At 40.5% G+C, this 22,093-nt stretch overlaps 2 protein-coding genes and 1 long non-coding RNA gene across 4 annotated transcripts in view; 1 reads left to right on the forward strand and 2 right to left on the reverse strand.

Moving 5' to 3' along the window:
• The first annotated feature begins 4,674 nt into the window (after window positions 1-4,674).
• TM4SF20 (transmembrane 4 L six family member 20) lies at window positions 4,675-22,049 on the forward strand. The gene is made up of 5 exons (XM_082396294.1): window positions 4,675-6,417; window positions 6,750-10,984; window positions 15,842-15,907; window positions 17,315-17,466; window positions 19,417-22,049. Exons 2-5 carry the CDS (start codon window positions 10,802-10,804, stop codon window positions 19,706-19,708), a joined length of 693 nt encoding a protein of 230 aa, XP_082252420.1. The 5' UTR covers window positions 4,675-6,417; window positions 6,750-10,801; the 3' UTR covers window positions 19,709-22,049.
• LOC309630717 lies at window positions 13,158-19,359 on the reverse strand. Of its 2 annotated transcripts, none has more exons than XR_014245901.1 (2): window positions 18,620-19,359; window positions 13,158-16,019 (listed from the first exon to the last, which is right to left on the reverse strand). It is a non-coding gene; the product is annotated as an uncharacterized lncRNA (long non-coding RNA). The 2 variants fall into 2 exon arrangements; XR_014245902.1 differs by having other exon boundaries at window positions 18,253-19,359.
• Window positions 19,413-22,093, reverse strand: part of MFF (mitochondrial fission factor) — a 39,470-nt gene continuing 36,789 nt past the window's right edge. The window contains exon 12 of the mRNA XM_082396270.1: window positions 19,413-19,550. Within this exon, the coding sequence (XP_082252396.1) occupies window positions 19,545-19,550 (6 nt within the window). The 3' untranslated portion in view covers window positions 19,413-19,544. The remainder of the gene's footprint in view (window positions 19,551-22,093) is intronic.

Here is a 22,093-nt window from a genome sequence, read left to right on the forward strand (position 1 = left end):
CCCCACCTCCTTGGCAGTTGTGCCCATCAGCAGCGGTTCCCTGACGCCCCCTGGTACCCTGATGATCAGCTGTGGCTGCAAATCTCAGAGCAGCCATCCCCTTCCAATCCTTTCATCTGACGCATCGAATCCTCTGAATGACATCTTTCTCGCCTTCAAAAACAATTGCCAGAGGGGCTTCTCTTTTCCTGATTCGATTCCAGCTGACAAACACAGTGAATGCAAAGTCCTGAGGTGGGAACACATGTACTGCAGAGAGAGAGAGGCTGGCAGGGCTGCAGGAGGAGAAAACGATGCAGGAGTGGGGAGAAGCCAGAGGTAATTCACACCCACCCGGAGAAGGGCCCCGTGAAGCATCCTAAGAAGTCTGGATTTTATTCTGGAAGCTCTGGAAAGGTACTGGGGGTTTAAGGCGAGGGAGGGAATTAAACAGGAAAGGGGAGAAGTGGGCAAAACCAGACTGAAGAAACAGAACTAAGGAAATATAAATAAATTAATTAATTAAATAAAATAATGGGACAGAATAACATGTTCTGGAAAAGAAAAAAGTGACTAAAAGGTACTTTAGGAATTATTTGTCAACATCTAAAGGGCTCTTTTTGATTTTTTTACATTTGCCCCATGTTTTCCATCTATTCCAAAGACAGAGGAAGGCCAGCCAGCCTCAAACCATAGAAGCATTCTGGTTAGTGACACGGGAAAAAAATCCCCAACTGTAGAAAGAGGTTGAATACCCTCTTTTCTTGAGAATGTACACAAATAAGATAGACAACTAGTGATTTTTAGTTGCATGAAATCTAATTTGAAGACGGTTGTTGCGTGTCCCTAGCAATTGGATCCACACAATCATGGATCGTTTGGTCTCATGTTTATATTCACTCTTGGAAAATTTGGCCTTGATTCTAACGCTCTATGTTGGTTTACCCTGTGTGTGCTCAGAAAGGCTAGTTCCTCAGTCTTCCATAATAGACAATCTTCATGTTAGGGAAATAAAGTCTGGAAATTACCCTATAACATTGTCGTGAGTATGTTATGAACTATGTCAACAGTGATAAGAAATCACCAGTCATTGCACCTTGAACATGTGACAGGTCTGTAGCAGGAACCCAGGTAATGGGGTATTGGGACCCAGAGGCAGGCAAGGATCAAGGGAACAAGGCAGCCACAGTCAGCAACAAGCAGTCGGCTCTCCCACTGACGCAGGCACTCAGCTGAGGTCACAGTCTCAAGCTAATCACGATGATGTCACAGGAACAGGATATGGGACATGACATCCACCCCTCACGCACCCCTCATCTGTCAGCTCTGGACCCAGAGGGAGACTGGCGCATTCGAATCAGGTCCCACCAGACTAGTGGTCTCCGCCTGGAGTTGGGAGGGGTGGGGCTTGAGAGAGAGAGAGACAGAGCGTTTCTGCCCTGAAGGTGGAAGCCTGGAAAGCAGACCTAAAACTGGACCCCGGATCCTGAGGCCAAATGGAGTAGGAGGCACAGGTCTGGGAGAGAGCATGAGAAACAGGAAGGGGAACAAGTCCTAGAGGAGGTGCGCTGGAGCAATGCCGCAGGTGCCGGCCACCCCACCCTGGCTTCACGCACGGAATGGACAGAGCCTGAACCTGACATCACTGAGACCCGGCCTAGAACCCGGGCTCTAAGTCACCACTTGGGGGATGTGGGGCAAAGTACTTGACCTCTTTGAGTCTCAATACCCTCCTTTTTAAAATGGGAATACTGGAGGTCTTCATTATCCAGGGATAATTGGTACAGGGGGAAAAAACTTGAATCTATTTAAACAGGAAATAAAGTTTCACAGCAAATAATTTAGTAACAAGATTGATTGCAACCTTATCTTTAAAAATGAGGCTAAAAATGATGCATATAAATTATTTTGTTTTATGGTTAATAAAATATAGGTTATAATTACCACTGTGTGCTCATGTCTAGAATGACAGTTAACTCAGATTTGATTGCAGGGTTTTGGCATATTTTCCCTGACAACATGCTGGAGGGCTCCATCATTTCCTCTAAGCGTTTCTCCTAATATTTTGATAGGCAAAGAATTCCCTCCCCATGATGTGGCATCCTATTGTCAATATATTCCTTTCAAGAACAGATAGGGAATGAACAAATTAATTGTTTTTAACTTTAATTTTAACTTTTTATAGCTTCTTTAAAAATTCTATTGATCATTTCCAGTTCTGGCAATATGGTAGGCTAGATACCCCAAAAAGCCTTCTGTCTCTGCAAAACATTTAGAGATTCTGCACAAAATATAACAAGCTCCCCTTTAAGTGTAGAGTTGGCTCAGGAGAGTAAAGGCAGCCCCCAGGGGAAGAAATGCAAGAGGGCTACAAATTTGACATGCAGCATCCTTGGGCTGGGCAAAGGGGAACTGAAGCAGAGACCCCTGTGGGAAGTGTGGACCCTCAAAGTGTCACCCTCAGTGAAAGGAGGGCTTGGAAAAAACCTACCCAGGACAAAGCAGCCTATCTAGTGTCTGCTGCAGTTTGGGTAGATGGGAGATTTGCAGAAGCGTGTTTTGGTGTATATCTCTTCAGATCTTTTCAGACACACGCACACACACGTCTAAATGAATTTCTATTGTTCCGTAATTTGCTTTTTTCCTCTTAGTTTTAGAGATCTTTCAATGTGTACTATATGCATTTATCTCATTTTCTGAAAGCTGCATAATAGCATATATCATGGCTATGATTTGAAATTACAAAACCACACCACGTTTCTAATTTTCCTTCACTTTTCCGTTGAACTTAGCACATTCTAATGTACTCAATATTTATCCATTAATATTTATTTTCTGTTTCCTCCCATGAGCATGGAAATGTTAGGTGGCAAGGATTTGTGTTGGGTTTATTCACTGCTGTATCCCATGTGCTTAGAACAGAGCCTATCGCATAGTAGATTCTCAAGTAAATACTTGCTGGATGAATTGAATTAAGCAATGAGTTATACTTCAACCAACTCCCCAGTGACTTATACGCTTTCATGACTCTAAAGAATACTACAAACATCATCATATATGCTTCTACAGACACAAAACCGCAGTCAAATCCTCTACATCTAATCTACGCTAGTTTAGAAACTGTATGGAAAACTACCTCTATGGGCAAAACAGCTCGCTGTTATTTTGCTCGTGATTATTTATTGCAGATACATAATAAACAACTCTATTAGAATTGCTTCTCAGATCTTTTCCTGGAGGTTTTACATTTTGCTCTGCCATAGTGAAGGCACACAACTCTAAAAGAGCTATGCATTTATTCCCGTTTTCCCCTTCACTCTAATTCAGAGGTATGTTCCTCTTTCCTCTGGGATAAGAAGGTGGAGAAAGCAAGCTCTTGTCTGCGTCATTTTTATTGCTCCAAGTTGAGCCTATGGGCAGAGTTGAGCATTTTAGGAAGTTGAATGCCAAGGTTCATGGTGACTGTGGATAAAACCAAGATCCCATTAAATTAACAATGTTTATTTTAGCTTTCTATTTTATATATAATAGTGTGTAAAATAGAGAACTAATAAGGACCTACTGTATAGCACAGGGAACTCTACTCAATACACTGTAATGACCTATATGGGAACAGAATCTAAAAAAAAGTGGATATATGTATATGTATAACTGATTCACTTTGCTGTACAGCAGAAACTAACACATTGTAAATCAACTACACTCCAATAAAAATTTTAAAAAACACAATGTTTATTTTCCGTGAGAAAATATACCACATCATAGCAACATAAGACATGAAGAAGAAATTGTTTGTGAGAAAGACACATGAAGCAGAGGGACCTGCATAAGCCAAACGTCTGGAGGGGCCACCTCACATCACCAGTGCATTTTCCTACGACGTCATGACTTCCTTCCAATTTCACCTTCCACAACATTTCCCTGAAGGGTGTTCTATCCGATAGCATCCCGTGAACAAACAAGGAATGACCAGATATTCCGTTTGAAAGAACACACTCTCTTTTCTCTTAATATTTTTTTTGCCTCAGGTGATGTAGGGAAGAACAGTAATCAGTCCCCACTTCTTTACGGGGCAGGGGGGTGGTGGCAACTCCATATGAAAGCAAGATTTGCAATGAACCTATCCAAACCCTACCTCCCATCCTTCGACTGAAGGGGAATAGCATCTCTGGGTTTCCCTCCCAGAAGACATGGTTTTGAGCATCCTAACTGACTGCGCTGCAGGAAGAACATCTCACCCACCCCCTGGACTCCTGGGACTTCCTCCTCCCACGCCTAGCCTCTCAGGGCTGCCAATCTGCACGGGGTGAGCACAGACAGTTAAGAGTGGCTTTCAGGCCTCTTTGGGCTGTGGCCCCTGCCATCCCAGCTCCTCACTGCTCCTTACACTCCAGCCACACACACCCTGACTATTCCAAGGCTGCCCCGTTCTCCGTGTACCTATTTTGTACTGCGGCTCGGATGCCCTCCGCTTTTGTTTGCATGCAGCCCAGCCCTAACATTTGCAGGGCTGAGACTTGGGTACAAATGGAATTGCAGACTGTACAGTCTCAAAACTATAAAGCAATAAATCATGCTAACAGACTGTTACAATGTGCTCTATCCTTTTGCCTGGTCAAATATACCATCATAAAAACCATATGGTTTCAAAACTTTAATTAAAGCAGTTTTTCTTGAATTAAAAAAAAAAAAACATATGAAAAAATATGTATACCTGTGTGACTTTTGGCAAAATACTAAAGACAACTGAATTTAATCACTACTGCACTGTGTCTGGGTATTATGTTGATGGGTCAGGATGTTGGGTGAGTAGTAAAATAGAGATACACATGATTCATAAATTATTATATGTTTATTACAGAATGTTTTTCCTTACCTTCATTTCAGCAAATTATTAACTATTTGTAATAATAAAGTTTAAAAAATAACTTGTAATCTATTGACAGTAATGATCTAAAGGATTAAAAATGAAATGTAAAAGTACTCAAACTGTACAAAATTTAAATATATTTTCATCAAAAAAATAGAAAGTGTAAAAGTAAAAAATTTAAAGTTTTTTTTTCACATGCTTAAAGCTTAACTTTCTTGGAAAAAAATCTTCAAAATTACCTACAAAATTAAAAGACAAAAATCAAATTATAATTAATGAACATTTTAAATTAAAATTATTTAAGTAAAACTAAAATGTTTCTTTCAAAAATATGTAATTAAATTTTAGCAGATACATTATGAGAGTAAAAGCATTCACAAGTCTAGTGTTTAATGCCCATGTAGTGCCATGGTAAAGAACCAATAGCCCGTTTCATGCATGTAAACAAATGTAGGAAAAGTATGTATTGTTTACTACTGTAAACACTGCTCCGCAACCACATGCAAATGCTGTGGACGCCACAGGGATGTGTGCGTCTCTCCAGGACAAGGAATTAGAACACAGGAAGGTGCAAGAAAATGCGTGCTTGCCACTCCTTATGGAAATGATACTTTATGATACAAGAATATTCTGAGGAAGCATTTGACAAGTCAGTCAGGCTCTTCTCTTGCCTAAGTGTGTCTCCATCCCATAAATCCTCCTCCACGCTCTCTGAAGCAATCAGCCCACAAACCTCCATGGCAGTCGTGAGCCCCTGTTTCCAGGACATAGGGCAAGGGCTGTGGACACCACTTCCCCAGGGCCCGAACGGTGTGTCATCTCACAGCAGCGAATGTTGAGGATTACAGGCCAAGTTCTGGATCCTACGTGGCAGAGGGGCCCTTGTGTTCTTTAATAGATTTATGTCCATATGCTTTTGGTATGTGGGACCCTAACGTGCAGGGCCTCGGGCCTCTTGCCCAAATCTAAGGGTGCTGCTGGGTGCATGGAAAACTCCTGTGATTATTGACGAATCACCCCCGTGGAGACCTCCTCTGGGAAGGAGGGAGCACCACTGGGACTTGACTCTGAAACAGGACTCAGCACGTGGCACTGAGATGGCTTGTTTGTACATAAGCTCTCACTCCACTGCAGTCTCCTTGAGGGCCCATAGCTTAAAACCAAAATTTACTGGTACTATGTTGTGTTTCCAAGGTAACACATACTTAGTTTGCCAAATACAAAATTATACTGAATCTGTTTTTCTAGCTACTCCTGCCATCCTGTTTATGTGCCCAGGCGGAGAGCCACCATGCTCTTGGAAAGAGGGTGTTTCACATTCCCGGGCTGACAGGCCCAAAGGTGGGTCTGTCTACGGGATCTCATTCATGCTGTGGGATTGCGCCTGGCTTCTGTCCACCAGCTGGTTCATCGAAATATCAAGTTTATAATTGAACAGAAAGACACCTGATTGGAAGTCAGAAGTCCCAAATTCAAGACCATGCTCTGCCAGAGCAGCCTATCCATGAGTGAGTCGCCTTAGCTTCCCTGAATCTGACTGTCTTACTTCTCATCTATAAAATACTAAGGTTGAGGGCTTCCCTGGTGGCGCAGTGGTTGAGAGTCTGCCTGCCAATGCAGGGGACACGGGTTCGAGCCCTGGTTTGGGAAGATCCCACGTGCCGCGGAGCAGCTGGGCCCGTGAGCCACAATTACTGAGCCTGCGCGTCTGGAGCCTGTGCTCCGCAAGGAGAGGCCGCGATAGTGAGAGGCCTGCGCACCGCGATGAAGAGTGGTCCCCGCTTGCCACAACTAGAGAAAGCCCTCGCACAGAAACGAAGACCCAACACAGCCATAAATAAATAAATAAATAAATACTTTAAAAAAAAGTAAAAGTCTATAAAAAAAAAAAAATACTAAGGTTGAGCTGAGAATCTCTACAAGCCTTTACAGCTTTAGCGGCACAGGAGGCTACTGAGTTCTCAAAATTACATTCACAGGGTCTCTACCCCACAGACTCTTGTATATACTTTGGCTACAGTGGGCATTAAAATTTGTTTATGTATATATAAACAACTCTCAATCCAATATGACCCATCAGTCAAAATCTGCCCTGCAACACAAATAGGTCACAGCTTGGGTCTGAGGGTGCAAAAATTCCCACTAATGAGTTCAGCGGAATGAAATGATACTTTTAAATGTATTTCATTCTTTTTAAACGTTTACTTTTCTGTTTGTGGAACTTCTGCGCTTGTATTCCTACTTATATTGGTTATATACAGTAAGTATATAACCAGTACAGTATATTTCTTACAGTTTCTAATGTTCCCTAATCTTCCTAAATATAATTTCTGAATAAAACTCTAGGAAAATATGGTATCTCAGTGTCTTGTTTTGATTTGTTTTTTATTTATTTTTGGCTGCGTTGGGTCTTCGTCGCTGCGCGCGGGCTTTCTCTAGTTGCGGTGAGTGGGGCCTACTCTTCATTGCGGTGTGTGGGCTTCTCATTTTTTTTGATGTTTTTGAGGAGGGGTGGGAATGATGGAGTTGACTTTCAGCAATATGTTGCAAAGGTCCAGAAGGTTATAAGGTGAAAGACAAGGGACACACTGAATTTATTGGGGGTAATGCTAGCTACTCTAACAATAGACATTTATTGCTTGTTGATGTCAACTATCCTGAACAGTCCTAGGTGGGCAGAAGGGGCAGGGGTTGGGCCTCTACCTGGTACAGATTTAGGTCCATGGAAGCTGATATTTTCAGCACATGACTTCCAGTGTAGCTTGGTTGTCTCCAAACTATAAATGGAAAAGAAGAAAATAGATGACCTCCATCACTTTGTAAACTCCTTAGATGAAAATAACTTCCCATTGGTTAGAAATAGTTACATGGCCCAACCTAGAGGCATGGGTAACTGGGAAACGTAGTCCGCAGCTGGGTGGACACTTCTCAACCACTCTACATGAAATGTAAAAGCACAAATGTTAGTGGACAGTTAGCCATATCTGTGTATAAAGCCCAAGTTTTTCAGTCAAATCAGCCTCAACTGATTTGACTGAAGTGTGTTTAGAAGAGGATGCCTGACATAACATGGGTGAGTGTTTAATACCCATTCATATCACATGAATTCCTCCTGGGGTAGTACTGTCAGGCATACTCAGTGCAGGGTTGGAGCTACTTAACTCCAACCACGGAGTGAGCAGAAGATGGGGTGAGCAGAAGCCAGTAAAAGCTAGAGAATTTTAGGAAATGTGGTCCCTGGTGTTTGACTACAATCCTTACTGCTCTTAGGTCCGTGGTGTGCAGTGGGCTAGGAGAAGAAGCATTGGGTCGTGGGGGGAGAACAAAACAAAGTGCTTTTGCTTTACCTCTTGTTTTCACCAATGGCACAAATGTGACTTGGCTGTGACTCCATTCTCTCTCATATATTAAGTCCTATCCCTGGAAGAAACATATTTTTCTAATATGTTTTCTTGAGATGTGTTCTCATTTGAATTAAACAGGTAGTTTTAACTCGTTTTTAAAATGTTACATGTCATCCTAGACATGTAAGTATATCTAGACATTCTAGACATCTAAGACATGGAAGAAACACAAACATGATTGAAATCACTTAAAATGGTACCTAGTAATGGTAATCCCAGGTACTCTAGAGAGTTTTTTCCATACAATTTAAATGAAATCACCCTGGTGAAATGTCTTGCTCAATATTCATTTCAATGTCATTCTAGTATAGCTTTCGGTACAGTAGAGACTGGAATGATTACAAACTACGTTTTCCAGGGACTTCCCTGGTGGTCCAGTGGTTAAGACTCCACACTCCCAATGCAGCGGGCACGGGTTCGATCCCTGGTTGGGGAATTAAGATCCCACATGGGTGGCAAAACTACATTTTCTAGAATACTCTGCATCTAAGTCTGGATATTGCAATAATTAGATCAATCCTTGAGCGATACTGAAATGCAGCAGGACCCTGCAGTCCTTGCCTGCCCCCCACCCCACGTCCTCAGCCTGCATTTTGTCCGTAGAAAAACTTTAGCCAAAGAGTAAGTTTAATCAGAGAAGTGAGAACATGCAGAAACAAAGGAAAAGAGTCAAAGGAGACCAAATAATAATAGATCGGTCACTAAGCAAAGTCAAGGACGTTTAGTTCCTCCTCAGGGGCTATAGATAATATTCTGAGCCGTATCCTGTGAGCTGTGTTACAGATACTGAAAGCCCCACCAGGTGGAAGAAGTTAACTACATGATGACCAGACTGTAGCCACGACATAAGCTGCCACAATTCCGAGAACAGGCCTCAAGGAAATGGGAACAAACCGACCCTGGAACTGAAGATTAACTGTACTTAAAACAATCAAGATGACCCTGGTCAGACCACCGATGACCAATTTCAAGGTGACTGTCAGAGCTGACTGTGCTGTTTCTACATGTAGCCCCCTACCTCCGTCTATGAAAGCTCTTGCCCACTGATTGTCAGTGGGGTGGGGAGTCGGCCTTTGGACAGGAGTCCGCCCTCCCCTCGGCAAATTTTCCTTTCCACCAACATGCCTCTTTATTGGCTTCTGAGTGGCGAGCAGCCACACCCCGCTTTCAGTAGCAATACGGAAGACAGCAAGGAGGTGGAGGCCCTCTTTCTGCTGCTTCTGTCTGTGGCTGTGAAGGAAGATGCGGGGGCAGGAGTTTTGAGTTTTATGCACGGCCGCAATATTCCTGGGTCCAGATATTACTTTCACGAAAGCTAAGAAGAAGTTGCAGTGGCAGCAGAAGTCAAATTCAGTGTTCCAGGGTCCTGTCTACCCTTGAGGGTGCAGAGGGGCGGTGGCAGCAGCAGTGGTGGTGGGTTCCTGGATGGCAGCTGTCGTGGTGTATGCATTCCAGAGGTGGCTTCTTCATTTCCCTGCCTTTGTGAGGACTGCAGAGGCAGAAGTTCCCCTGGGGCCATTCAGCAGTCATGTCCTGGAAGGCATTCCTGGAGACTGCCCCTCCAGCCCTCCCAACAGTTTTGTACACGATTCCCCAATTATCCTTTTTCCAGTTTAGCATAGCTAGAAGAGTTTGGGTTTTCTGCAACTGATAGTGGTATATGAAACACCTTTCTGACCATCTTTTTGTGTCAAATTCTAGCCATCTTCCAAAGCCGAGAGGAATTCTGCTTCTTTGCTCATCTTGATAGAATCCTTCCATTTTCTTGACTCTTTTTACTGTTTTAGTATGGCATGTGACAAGTTATTTGTATACTTTTCTATCCTTGGTTTTAGTAACTTTGGTTTTGTTTGCAAAAAAAAAAAAAAAAGAAACCCACTTAAAGTACTAACAAGGGGATAATTTATTATAAGAATATAGAGGCATCTCACAGTAAACAAACACAGGACCAGCAGTCAGTCTTCATGGGTAGAGACCAAGAAGCAGAAAGCCTGTTTTGTGTGTGTGAGCATACAGCCTGAAACTGAACCCTAACATTTTGACTAATCAAGAACATTTGCAGCAGAGAAAATATTTTCTCCCAATCTCATATATATTCATTTTCTTGTTGAACAATTTCAAAATAAGGAACTTCCATAGCTTGTAATAATATCAATACAACAAGAAAAATAGGTTATCTTAACTGGATATTCTTGTTTTTACTTTTTATATGGCATACTAGTGAAATGTAAAATATGTTAGAAGAGTGTATCTTAAACCCATTTTTTTTTTTGTTTTTATGTGCCGATTTTCATGCATAAATTTATCTAGTAGCAACCATAGATTTTTTCCCACCTACCTTCCCCACCCCATGGTAATGTAAAATCGTCCTTACTTCCTGCAATACTCCTCATAATAATGTCCTGCCCTACTGGACTCTGAACTGATCTCTGTAATTTTTTTTTTTTATAAGTGCTGAGCTTTAACTAGAAGGCTCAGGATAAAAGGCAAAACAGTGCCACAAAAACAGCCACCCTGACAGGGTTTCTCCTCGAACCAGGGGGTGACCATGACCTGCTGCGAAGGATGGACAGCCTGCAATGGATTCAGCCTGTTGGTTCTGCTTCTGTTGGGAGTAATTCTCAATGCAATACCTCTAATTGTCAACTTAGTGGAGGAAGACCAAGTTTTTAAAAACCCCATCTCTTGCTTTGAATGGTTCTTCCCTGGGATTATTGGAGCAGGTCTGATGGTGAGTGAAATTTATTTGACTTGATTTGGAGCTATTTTACTGAAGATGGTCTAAAGACCATCTTGCAGCCTTGCAGTGAGCTATGTCTTGGCTTAGGATATAGTGAGGATCAGTGGGTATGGTATTAATTTATATTGGCATCAGTGAAGAACAACAATTTAAATGAACTGTGGTACAGGCTAGGGAGCTTGGGCAAAAAATAATAAGATATTGGTAAAAGTTGGTGGGGTAATTACGTATCGTACTTCTTCGTGTATAAGGCTGCTCTTCCAAGCTTCATAGTTAGTGTTCGGGACTTTTTGAATTTATTCCCTCAGCTTTCCTTTGCCAAAACCAGCCTCTGAGTATTCACAGGGAATACAGCAAAAGCGGGAAGTGCTCAAGAGGAAGGGGAAGAAACATTCCATGCACGATGAGTCTCCTGGATGATAATTGTGAGGCATGAATATGGCATTGCCTGCACCGAGGGGAGTTGGTGCAAGAGGTTTGGGACTTGAAACCCTGGCTTTCTGACCTCAGGGACGTTTTGACTCAGATCTGACTTACAACCTATACATCATGGTGCTTGTTTAATGTTTGATAATTATTAATAGGTCTATCTGTTGAAATCTGCAGCAGAGCAGTGTAAGACAGAACCCCCCAATGTACGTGATCATAGGTCACCCGAGGCACCTGTAATACATGTAGATTTACAGACCTTCTCCTGGGAATTCTGATGCAGTAGGCCTGGGTGGTACCCATTGTGCAGAGCAATAAATCCTGTTTTCAGACATGACAGAATATTGAGATATTCTGGTTGTGTCTCCAATATATTACTGTTAGCAAATCATTTATCCTGTGATTTTGTTTGCATATCAGTAAAATGGGGATGTAATTGAAGTTTGAAAATTCAGCATTCAAGAGCCTTGTTTTTGTTATACCACTTGGGTACTATAGCACCCACTTGCAGTCTCGTTAATGCCAGAGAAATGCGCCTTTGTTTGGATGTATGTGTGTGTGTGTTACAATGATGATCAGTTATTGCTTCTAGTCTTATCTCCAGACTTAACATGAAAACACTCATGGGTCATTATATATGAAACAGAGAGACCACTGTTAAGTGCTAACCACTGGGTTCATACATTACACTATCTTATTTAAATGCTATAATAATCTGGCTGAGTAGTTATTAACATTTGTATTTTAACAGACCAGCAAACAGAAGGTTAAGAATGTTAACAAGGTCACAGAGTAGGTGTGAAACCCAATTCCAGATTTATCTGACTCCAAAGCTCTGTTTTCCACCAGTATTAGCACCATAATCCTCATCACCTGTCTCAGGCTGACAAAGGGGAAAGACAAGATCTATAACCTAACCCATAAACTTAAGTGACCAGGAAACTGAAGCATAGAAAAATTATATAAATATGAAATCATTTCAGAGAATCTGGACTTTCTTGTTCCAGGATTAAGTTTGCTTTATCACCTCAATAAATATTAACAATGTACTGGTATCACGCCAGGCTCTGACTATTACTTGGTATTGTGGAATATCTTCAAAGTATCAAACAACTCTTTGAAAAGTTCAATAGACATTTTATAGATAGAGCCTCAAACTCTAGACTAGGCTCACAAGCAAACAGGTGGGTGATAGAAAGGTTATTTTCTTGATCCTTGGCTATATATAGAATGTGGAAGGATATCTTTTTTCAAAGGGAATTGTGCCCTTTACATCTATCAAAATACTGACTTAGCTCAAAACACTGAACTCTCAATATACTTGTAAATACACAGAAAAGTTAATGAAGAAGAAATCACTGTCGTGATAAGCACTTTTGTCATAGTTCTTGAAATCTTTCTAATCTGTAGAATTTTAAATTAGTATTGTTTCAAAAACAGGGAATTTTGCAGGAAGTAGTTAATAATAAAAACTATGGAATTCATTATTACTTCATAAAATACAGTCATTTTATGGTTTTATGATTTACCCAAAACAGAGGTGAACCTTTTCATCTTTGAAACCATGACTAAGAGTAAAAATGTTACATAATTACCTTCACCTATCTGCTAAATGGAAAAATCAATGCACATTCTTCTTCCAAGTCCTGAAAAAACGACTTGAAACGTTTCCTTGAACTGTTTCCTCTAAAAAATAAAGGCCATTTTATTTTATAGATTAATTGTAAGCCTAATCTTAATCATGCTTATTTACTGAGTTCACTTATTGTGTAATAATTCACCAATTATTAAAATCGTAACAAAGAAGAAATTGAACGTTACATTAGAAAATATTATGTCTAACAAAAATTTTCAAAATACAGATTTTATATAATGAGCCATTGTTTTGTTTGTTACTTTCATGTTCAAGTACTTAGAGGAATCCTAAAAGTTTGAATTCTATCAGAGTTGTAATGGTCTAAAGCTCTTCTGTACTTCACTTACGAAATCATATGCCTTATTTCTAAAACTGGATGAAAATATGGGTTTCTGTAAGGAAAAATAAACAATGCTACTTCTTTTCTTTATAAAAACAAACGACTATCAAGAAAAAGTTTCACAAAAACTCCTATGCATTCAAATGTGCTTAGGAATTGGAGAAAGATTATTCTCAAGATTACTTATTTGTGCAGATTATCTGGAAGACTTATAATTCAGTCACATACACCCACACACACTTTCACATTTTAATGTTCATCCTATAAAGAGCCCCTCTAATTTCCAAAGCTCTGAATGGGCAAAATGGTTGAAATATAGAGTTATCAAGTTACCCATAATGATGTAACAAAGATGTGTCAACATGCCATGAAGTCAACCAGGTGAGGATTCATACATGATAAGCTATTATTACTTTATAAAATCCCTTTGCAAGAGAAGGGAACTAGGAAAGTATCTCTTTCAGCATCTCTGAAATAAATTAATCTTCAAGAAAGTTAGCAGAGTTTAATTTACATCAATAAGGAAAATGGAATGATTTATCCATTTTAATTATAATTTAATGTTGCACTAACTTTAACAGATAATTAATTTTCTAAATCAGGGGTTAACACGTTTTTTCTGCGAAAAGCCGGGTAGTGAATATTTTAGGCTCTGCGAGCCAGTCTCTCTCACAGTAATTCAACTCTACTGCGGGCGCACCAAAGCAGCATGGATAATAAGTAAGCAAATGGGCATGTCTGTTTTCATAAAAGTTTATAAAAAAGAGGCGGTGGGCCAGTTTGCCAGTTCCTGTTGTAAATGATTTGTTCCTTAAGCTCAGAAGGCAGTATCACTTATAAGTACAACAAAAGAAATTTAGCCCACGAACACTGACACCTATTTGGGTACATAAATTTCTTTTCCCTTTTCTTCTGGGCTCTCAGCCATGCCTTGAATGGTTAGGCTGCCATACATACACGTGCCCTTTGAATTATAAGAGTGTCGGGTTCCAGGCAGTATGTAAGCAAAGTTTGATAACAATACCAAGTGTCTTCCATACGTGACACAGAGTCAGCACATGGTCAGAGTGGGGTGAAGTTTGTCAGGAAAGCTGCCTTGTAAGGCTGTTCAATCCGAGACCTGCTCTGAAAGGACAAAGGTGGACATGGTCTTGGAACGATGGATTGGGGAAGGAGCAATCAGGAGGAGGACGATGAGATGAGCGAGGGGGGTGATGGTGGTGGGGAGGATGAGAATGGCAAGCTCTATGAAGGAACAGAGAATTGCTAGAATTGGCCAGTGTGGTTGGAATAGTGGTTGAGTCTGAGCTCTGGAACCCTAATGCCCAACTTTGACTCCCAACTCTTCCACTTTCTTAGGCAAGTTACTCAAGCTTTCTGTGCCTCAGTTTTCCGACCCAGTAAAATGGGGATAATTGGCACCTACCACATAGGATTTTTATGAGGCTGTGAATGAACTAAAACACATACAGCACCTATAACAGTGCCTGGTATGTTGTTAGAACTCAGTAAAATGTTAGAAAACAAGAGTGGGAGGAGAGAGAGAGAACTACTCAAGGGCAGCTGTGCTGAGATGGCAAAAAACTTATGGCTAAAATATCTTAAGTGTAAGGAAGTAATCGACATTCAACTCTTCAATGATACAAAACTTCTTTCATGAAGAATTTCTAGTTATAGCTGCTGACTAGTTATTAGTAGAAATTTTAACCTAAGTCCTGAGAACATGGCATCATTTCTTACAGCTTTCCCCAGCAATATGTGTTCCCTTGACACAGAATGTAATACAAGATTTCTAAACATCAATGCGAAGTGAGATCATTCCATACCATGGATACAGGAGTAGAAAGGAGAATGTAGAACTAAGAGTAATTCTCAAATCATAAGTTTGGGGAACTACTGAGCCGGTGGTGACCCTGGGAGTGAGAGGAAAGTTAGGGAAGTGGGAGAAGGGTGGTGATAGAATTCTTAGTTCCCAATTGCCAGGCAGACAAAACCATCAATTTCCTTTCTGAATGCTTGCCAGATTAATTCACACTGTTTTGGGGAAATTGGGTAAGTGGTTGCAGATTCTAGTAAAAAAAAAAAAAAAGTGAATTTTGGATGATGCAACCATTCTTTCAGAAACGTTCCTTCCAAAATAATGAATAAATAACTTACTCTATTTAAAATCCAAGTCTCTCTAATGATGACTCAAAGTAAAAATGTAGACGGAAGAGTCTGAAATTGCTATACTGAAATCCTCCATCCCTTCCCCCTTTTTAATCTTTATGGTCCAAATGGGGATCATAAGGGTCACAAGATCAAGGACATTGCCACATTTCCTTTTTATTCTCTTAAGCCTCTTGGCTTCCCACAACTGCTGGCAAGTAGAAAGTGAAGATTATTGCTTTATCATCTGATGAGAAGTAATAATATTCTTTGTTCCTGTTGATGTCATTTCCAGGTCATTCCAGCAACAACAATGTCCTTAGCAGCGAGGAAAAGAGCATGCTGCAATAACAAAACCGGGGTGAGCATGGCACAGCTGGTCTGGTGCATAAGCAGTTACGGGCATCTCAGCAAAGCCGCTGAGGCGTCAGCATCTCCTGAATCACCGTGTGGCTCCAGTGGCAGGGCTGGTCCTAGAAACATGTTATTTAGAATAATTTATACGATAATGCTGAAAGCGTGAAGTTTGTCTTTTTGTTTTCCCATAAAAATTTAGTTTTGGAGCGAGCTTTCAGACCTCTCCTCAATCTTCGGTTTCAGCCTAAAGGTTTTCAAAGAAAGATTTATAAGTCTGCACTCAGGGATGTAATCAATTTCATAATACTCAAATACTTGTTACTTGTGTGGTGTGTATGAAATACTTAGGGAAAAAGTATTCTCAGTTCTCTTATGCACATGAAAGACTGGTTTACTAGGACCAGAATGTTAACTGTCCTTGTCTAGTTAAGTTAAAGGAGACAACACTTATTTTTTCAAACATTTGGTATGTATAAAATTGTAACTATGTTAAAAGGAAATTAATATTTATTAACCTTCTCTCACTATACTCAAAATATTTTCAAATACGCTATCTTATTTTTCTGAAAACCCATACATTTTATGATCTCTGTTTTATTGACTGAGAAATTGATCCTCAGAGAAAGCATATAACCTGCCAGTGTAGCACAGTTACTAGGTAGGTCTGTATCCAAATCCGTCAGACTCCAAAATTCCCAGTCTTCATACTGTTTATGCCATGAACATTGTTACGAAGTTAACACTGAGGTCTCTCATAATTCTTTAAGGAAGCAGGTAAATCAATAAATAAGAAATCACAGTAAATATTCCTGACTGAGCTTGAGGTTTTAAAGCAATGGTTCTCAGCCTGATGGGAACATTACAATCACCTGGGGAAAATCTTAAAAATACCAGTGCCTGGTGGCCCCCCTGAGATTCTGCATTAGTATCTTTCAAACCCACCTTAAGTGATTCTCATGTGCTCCCAGGGGTGAGAGCCACTGTTTAAAAGGGTACATATTTATAGCCATGAGTTCGATTTATTATTTTTTTAAAATTACCTTATCCTGACATTTGGTATTTATCTAGGATTATAGTTACTTTGCTAGTTATTTACAGTCTATCTTTGCTCCTGACACACTGTAGTGGTCCGTTGAAATGGACAAGGTTCGTGTAGAGCATAAGAGTTCAGGTTTTTCAGAAACAGTGGCAAGACCAATGATTTTTAGCAAGTCTAATGAAATGGCAGGGACTTTGCCCTCTGCCTTCTTGTGTCAGTCGCACCCAATCAAACTGTGATCTTAAGATCTAGGACTGTAAGGTGTCAGGAGAATGGCAGCAGTTGATGATAAAGACTGCTTATGCTGCTGAAACTTGAAACAGCGCGGGAACATGTAACAACATGTGCAGACGTGCCTACTTTATTTTTCAGCTGTTTCTTTCATCACTTCTGAACGTGATCACCGTCATTGGAGCTGCATACTGCCTGATGGTGTCCGTCCAGGCTCTCGCGGAGGGCCCTCTCATTTGTAACTCTCAAGGCAACAGCACTTCCAGTTGCGAATTTTCATTTAAAAACTTAACGTGAGTAACCGTTTGCTGTCTTACACAGCTGCAGCTAGCTAGGTTAGAATAGTGTGGTGTTGACCCAGTGCCATGTTATCTCGCATGGGACAGATTCTTAGAGATTTAGCACATTAATCCCAATTGGCCCAATCGCAGAGAAATGGAGGAATCACTGCATTCAGAATGCTTTGGGTATGGTCTTGTCTAAAAGGAGTAGTTGACTTAGATGGATTACCCTTGTCTTTTAAAAATCTACGGCTGCATACGTGCATGTATATAAAAAATTTCTGGAAATATACACCAAAAACTTAACTTTCATCTTTGGAGAATGGTAATGGAGGATGCCCCGGGGGAGGGGAGGGAGCACTGACTTTCTCCACTTCTGATCTAATTTAATTTGTAAACCCTGGGACTTCCCTGGTGGTCCGGTGGGTAAGACTCTGCGCTCCCAAGGCTGGGGGCCCGGGTTTGATCCCTGGTCGGGGAACTAGATCCCTCATGCATGTCCCAACTAAGAAGTCTGCATGCCGCAACTCAAGATCCCACGTGCCACAACGAAGATCCTGTGCACCGCAACTAAGACCTGGCACAGCCAAAGTAAATAAAAAAATATTTTTTAAAAAATTGTAAGCCCTAAGCATATATTACCTTTATAATTTGATAAATCGAATAAAAACACAATAAGTAAATAAAATCTAGAGGCTTACCTACAAGCCCTAAGAAACAACGCAGCAGCCAATGGAATCATGCAAACATAATAGAAACACACTGTCAGAATGACAATGAATCAAAAGTTTAACTCACAGAGTAACAAATAATGCTGAAGAGTTACATGGAAATGGTTCATTTCAGTCTTGTAAGATCGTTCTGTGCCTGAATCTAGGCACAATTTGTAAAACTGGAAGGAAAAAACAACCTAATTCATTCGTTACCTATATATTGTTCAGTATGGAAAACAACTAGAATTCACTTTTGTAGTTACATGAAAAAAAATTTTTCCCTTTTTCCTTATCTCGCTGCATTAAAAAAGAAAAATCTCTCAAAATTTGCATACCACAGTTGTGGATCAAAATCCAAAGAAACTCCCTTTACTAGTAGAGCGGGAGTAGAAAATTAGAGATTTCAACCACACATGCTATACACATTCAGTCCTCAGCTCATGGCTACTCACCATGTACCAGGCGCCAGGCCAAGCTGGAGGTCACAGCATCAAGGTATTCCCACTCTAGTTGGGGAGACAGACAGTTACGGAGAGTAAACAACTACAGAAGAGTGACCCTACGCTTGCTGCAAACTGCAAAAAGCATACTCATATTCCGCATGCTGACATACTGTTGTTTTTCCCAGGCTGCACATCAGTTGCTGGTATCCAGAAATGCAAACTCTCTAAGAACACTTAGTCCTACTGTAGAAAACCAAAGATAAATCATGTCAGGACGGATGTGTTAGGGCTAAAAGTTTCTCATTCTCCATACCTTGTTACAACAAGGTTTTAACCAGACATATCTGAAATGTCTTTTGTGAGCAAAAATTGTACATCTGGTTTAAGAACAGACGCAACACAGCAGTTTTGCACTAAGAACTGAGCTCCTTGAAAGGGGGAGCTCATTTATTTTAGTTTCTTTAGCCAGTAGAAGAGCGCCTGCATGAATAGGTGCGACCACAGGAAATTGTTAATATTCAACCCTTTCTGACATGGAAAATTTCATACAGTTCAACCTAAGAGTAGATCCTCTGTAGATGCTTGTTGAACTATGGGATATATGATGTCAACGTTTTACAACTGTTAAGAGTACAACGGCACACGCTCAGAAACCCTCATCTTAGCTATAGTTTCTGGGCACGATGTTTCAAAAGCACTTTCTGTTTTACTATACATGTCTTCTTCTAGGCACAACGCTGCATTCTTTAGATGGTCAGTGGTATTCCTGAATATCTTATTTTTATCATTTCTTTCATTTTGTGCAGTGCCATTCATCCAGAATCCTTCGATCTGCAGTGGTTCTTCAACGACTCTTGTATTTCTCCTACGGATTTCAATAATCCCTCCATCAACAACACAACAGCCAGTAACTGGAGAACATACAGCTTACACTTCAATTCTATAGAAAACAAACATAGGATTATCCATTTCTCAGTATTTTTAGGTCTACTGCTCGTGGGCATTCTTGAGACCCTGTTTGGGCTCAGTCAGATAGTCATTGGCTTCCTCGGCTGTCTGTGTGGAGGAGTCTCTAAGCGAAGAAGCCGAATTGTGTAGTTTAATAATAATAAAATGGAAATACCAGTTTGAACCATTTGAGAATGACATTTAAAAGACATGCTTTTAGAAATTCAATAATGGAACATTATCTAGAAAGCTGTGGATGAGTCAGTTTAATCCAAAGGTTGTTTTTAAAGTCACCTTTGATGTACTTAAAAAACAAATCAAGCTTTCACACTGAAGCATGCTGGTAAATGCACATTTTCAGACGGAAAGAAAAATATCATCAGTGGTTGACTTTGGGGAAAAGTGGAGAGAAGCTTTCAATTTGTTTTGTGTCTTTCTGTACTTCTGTACTATTTGGATTTTCTAACTATGTTCTCACATGTGGAGAAAGGAAGGGAGGGAGGAGGGTAAGCAGGAACAGAAGTTATATGGGAAGCCAAAGTATGGGACCTTTTTATTGCATTTCTTTATACTTAAAATAAGGTTATACAGTTGACCCTTGAACAACACGGGTTTGAACTGTGCAGGTCCACTTATAATGCAGATTTTTTCCAATAGTAAATACTAGAGTACTACACGATCTGAAGTCGGTTGAATCTGTGGGTGGAGTCCTGGATACAGAGAAACCGAGGATATGGAGGGCCAACCAAAAGTTACATGTGGATTTCTGACTGCATGGAAAGTTGGAGCCCCCTAACTCCTGAGTTATTCAAGTGTGAACAGTAATCTAAATACAATCAAGTTTTTAGATCTAATTCAGCTTACAGAAAATCCAGGGAAAGAGGACATTATTCAGACAAATTCAAAAGGTGGGACAGTAAACAGACAATAGTCCCTTGTTTTCAACAAGAAAATGTAGTATAAGAAAAATAAAAGGTTGGATGGGTGGAGGGAACTATTCTAGATTAAGAGAGCAAAGAGACAGACATGATTCAACCAAATGGATTATGTGAGCCTCGTTGGGGATAACTGGGGGAACCTGTACAAGGACTGGTTTAGGTAATATTAAGGGCTTACTGTTAGTTTTTTTATGCCTGATGATGGTTTTATGGTTATGTAGGAAAATGTCCTTATTTTTCAGAAATGCATATTTATGTGTTTGGGGGAAAATGTCATGTTTTTAAGACATTTCAGCTAAAAAATGAAGCAACTGAAAAATGTCCTTACATTTAGGTGATAGGCATATGGCAATTCATTACACTCTTCAATTTTCCTATGTTCGCATTTTTCACAATAATTAAAAAACAATAAATACCTAGGGGAAAAAAAAATCAGTCTTTCGAAATCTGGCTTATATAGATGCCAAACTTTAAGACAGGATAACAAAACAGTGTATTTACCATATTAAAATGTTATAAAATAGACAAAACTCAAAATCTACAATTTTCTGAATATGATCATTCCTGCTTTTTATTTCAATTATTTATATTCACTGGGCTTAAGATTTTAGAAATAATTTACAATACATATATTATAGCTGTCCCCCTCCCCCCAATCAGTAACATCAAGAACTTACAGGCATTTTTTTCTGAACCCATTTACTGTATAAAGACCTTCTTCCTATGCTCCTATAAATACCTATTTATCCTTAAGGTCTAGCTTAAAAATCTACTACTTGAGAAAGCCTTCCCAGAGTGCATGCTTTCAACAAAACAAGTTAGCACTTACCCAAACCACGATTATCATACCTGTCACAATGTAACATATTTTTGTTTATAAATCTATCACTTTAAGACAATTTAAGGGAACAGGGACCATGTCCTTCTCATCCACTTATTCATTAGCTCTTCCCTTCTTCAGGCCCTCAGCAAGGCCTCTTCTCTGCCCAGCTCCCACCTCCCACTCCCACCTGTCTGATCTCCGGCTAAATCCTCTTCATCTTTCAGACTTCCGCACAAGTCATCACTTTTCCTGAGAGGCCTTCCCTAACAGCCTAATGGAAGGCAGGCTTCCCTTTACTCTCTCCTTTAGCGTTCATTTACAGCAGGGGTCCCCAACCCCCGGGCTGTGGACCAGCAGCGGTCCACGGCCTGTTAGGACGCGGGCCGCACAGAAGGTGGTGAGCGGCGGGTGAGCGAGCAGAGCTTCAGAACCTGCCGCCCCCATCGCTCTCGTTACCGCCTGAACCATCCCCCACTACCCCGTGGAAAAAATGTCTTCCACGAACCCAGTCCCTGGTGGCAAAAAGGCTGGGGACTGCTGATTTACAGTACTTATCACAATGGCAATAGCATTTTAAAGTGTACTTGTTTCTTAAATTTCACTCTCCCCCATAAGACCATAAGCTGCATGGGTACAGGGATATGTTTCTTTTATTCACTCCCGGTATAGTCAGTACCAAGTACCGTGCCTGATACAAAGTAGGGCCACTACGAATATTTTGTTGAATGAATTAATCCTATCTTTAGTACTCAGCTTTTAGCCAAGACTCAACAC

The sequence above is a fragment of the Balaenoptera borealis genome (assembly GCF_965194805.1).
Source record: "Balaenoptera borealis genome assembly, chromosome: 6".
In the NCBI taxonomy this organism is placed as follows: Eukaryota; Metazoa; Chordata; class Mammalia; order Artiodactyla; family Balaenopteridae; genus Balaenoptera; species Balaenoptera borealis.

What these genes read in the sequence shown, in the direction of transcription:
- TM4SF20 (XM_082396294.1), top strand. Translation starts at nt 10,802, where the DNA reads ATGACCTGCTGCGAAGGATGGACAGCCTGCAATGGATTCAGCCTGTTG. An exon ending in TTATTGGAGCAGGTCTGATG is followed by an intron (nt 10,985 to 15,841) that starts GTGAGTGAAATT and finishes TGTCATTTCCAG; the next exon opens with GTCATTCCAGCAACAACAAT. An exon ending in GCTGCAATAACAAAACCGGG is followed by an intron (nt 15,908 to 17,314) that starts GTGAGCATGGCA and finishes TTTATTTTTCAG; the next exon opens with CTGTTTCTTTCATCACTTCT.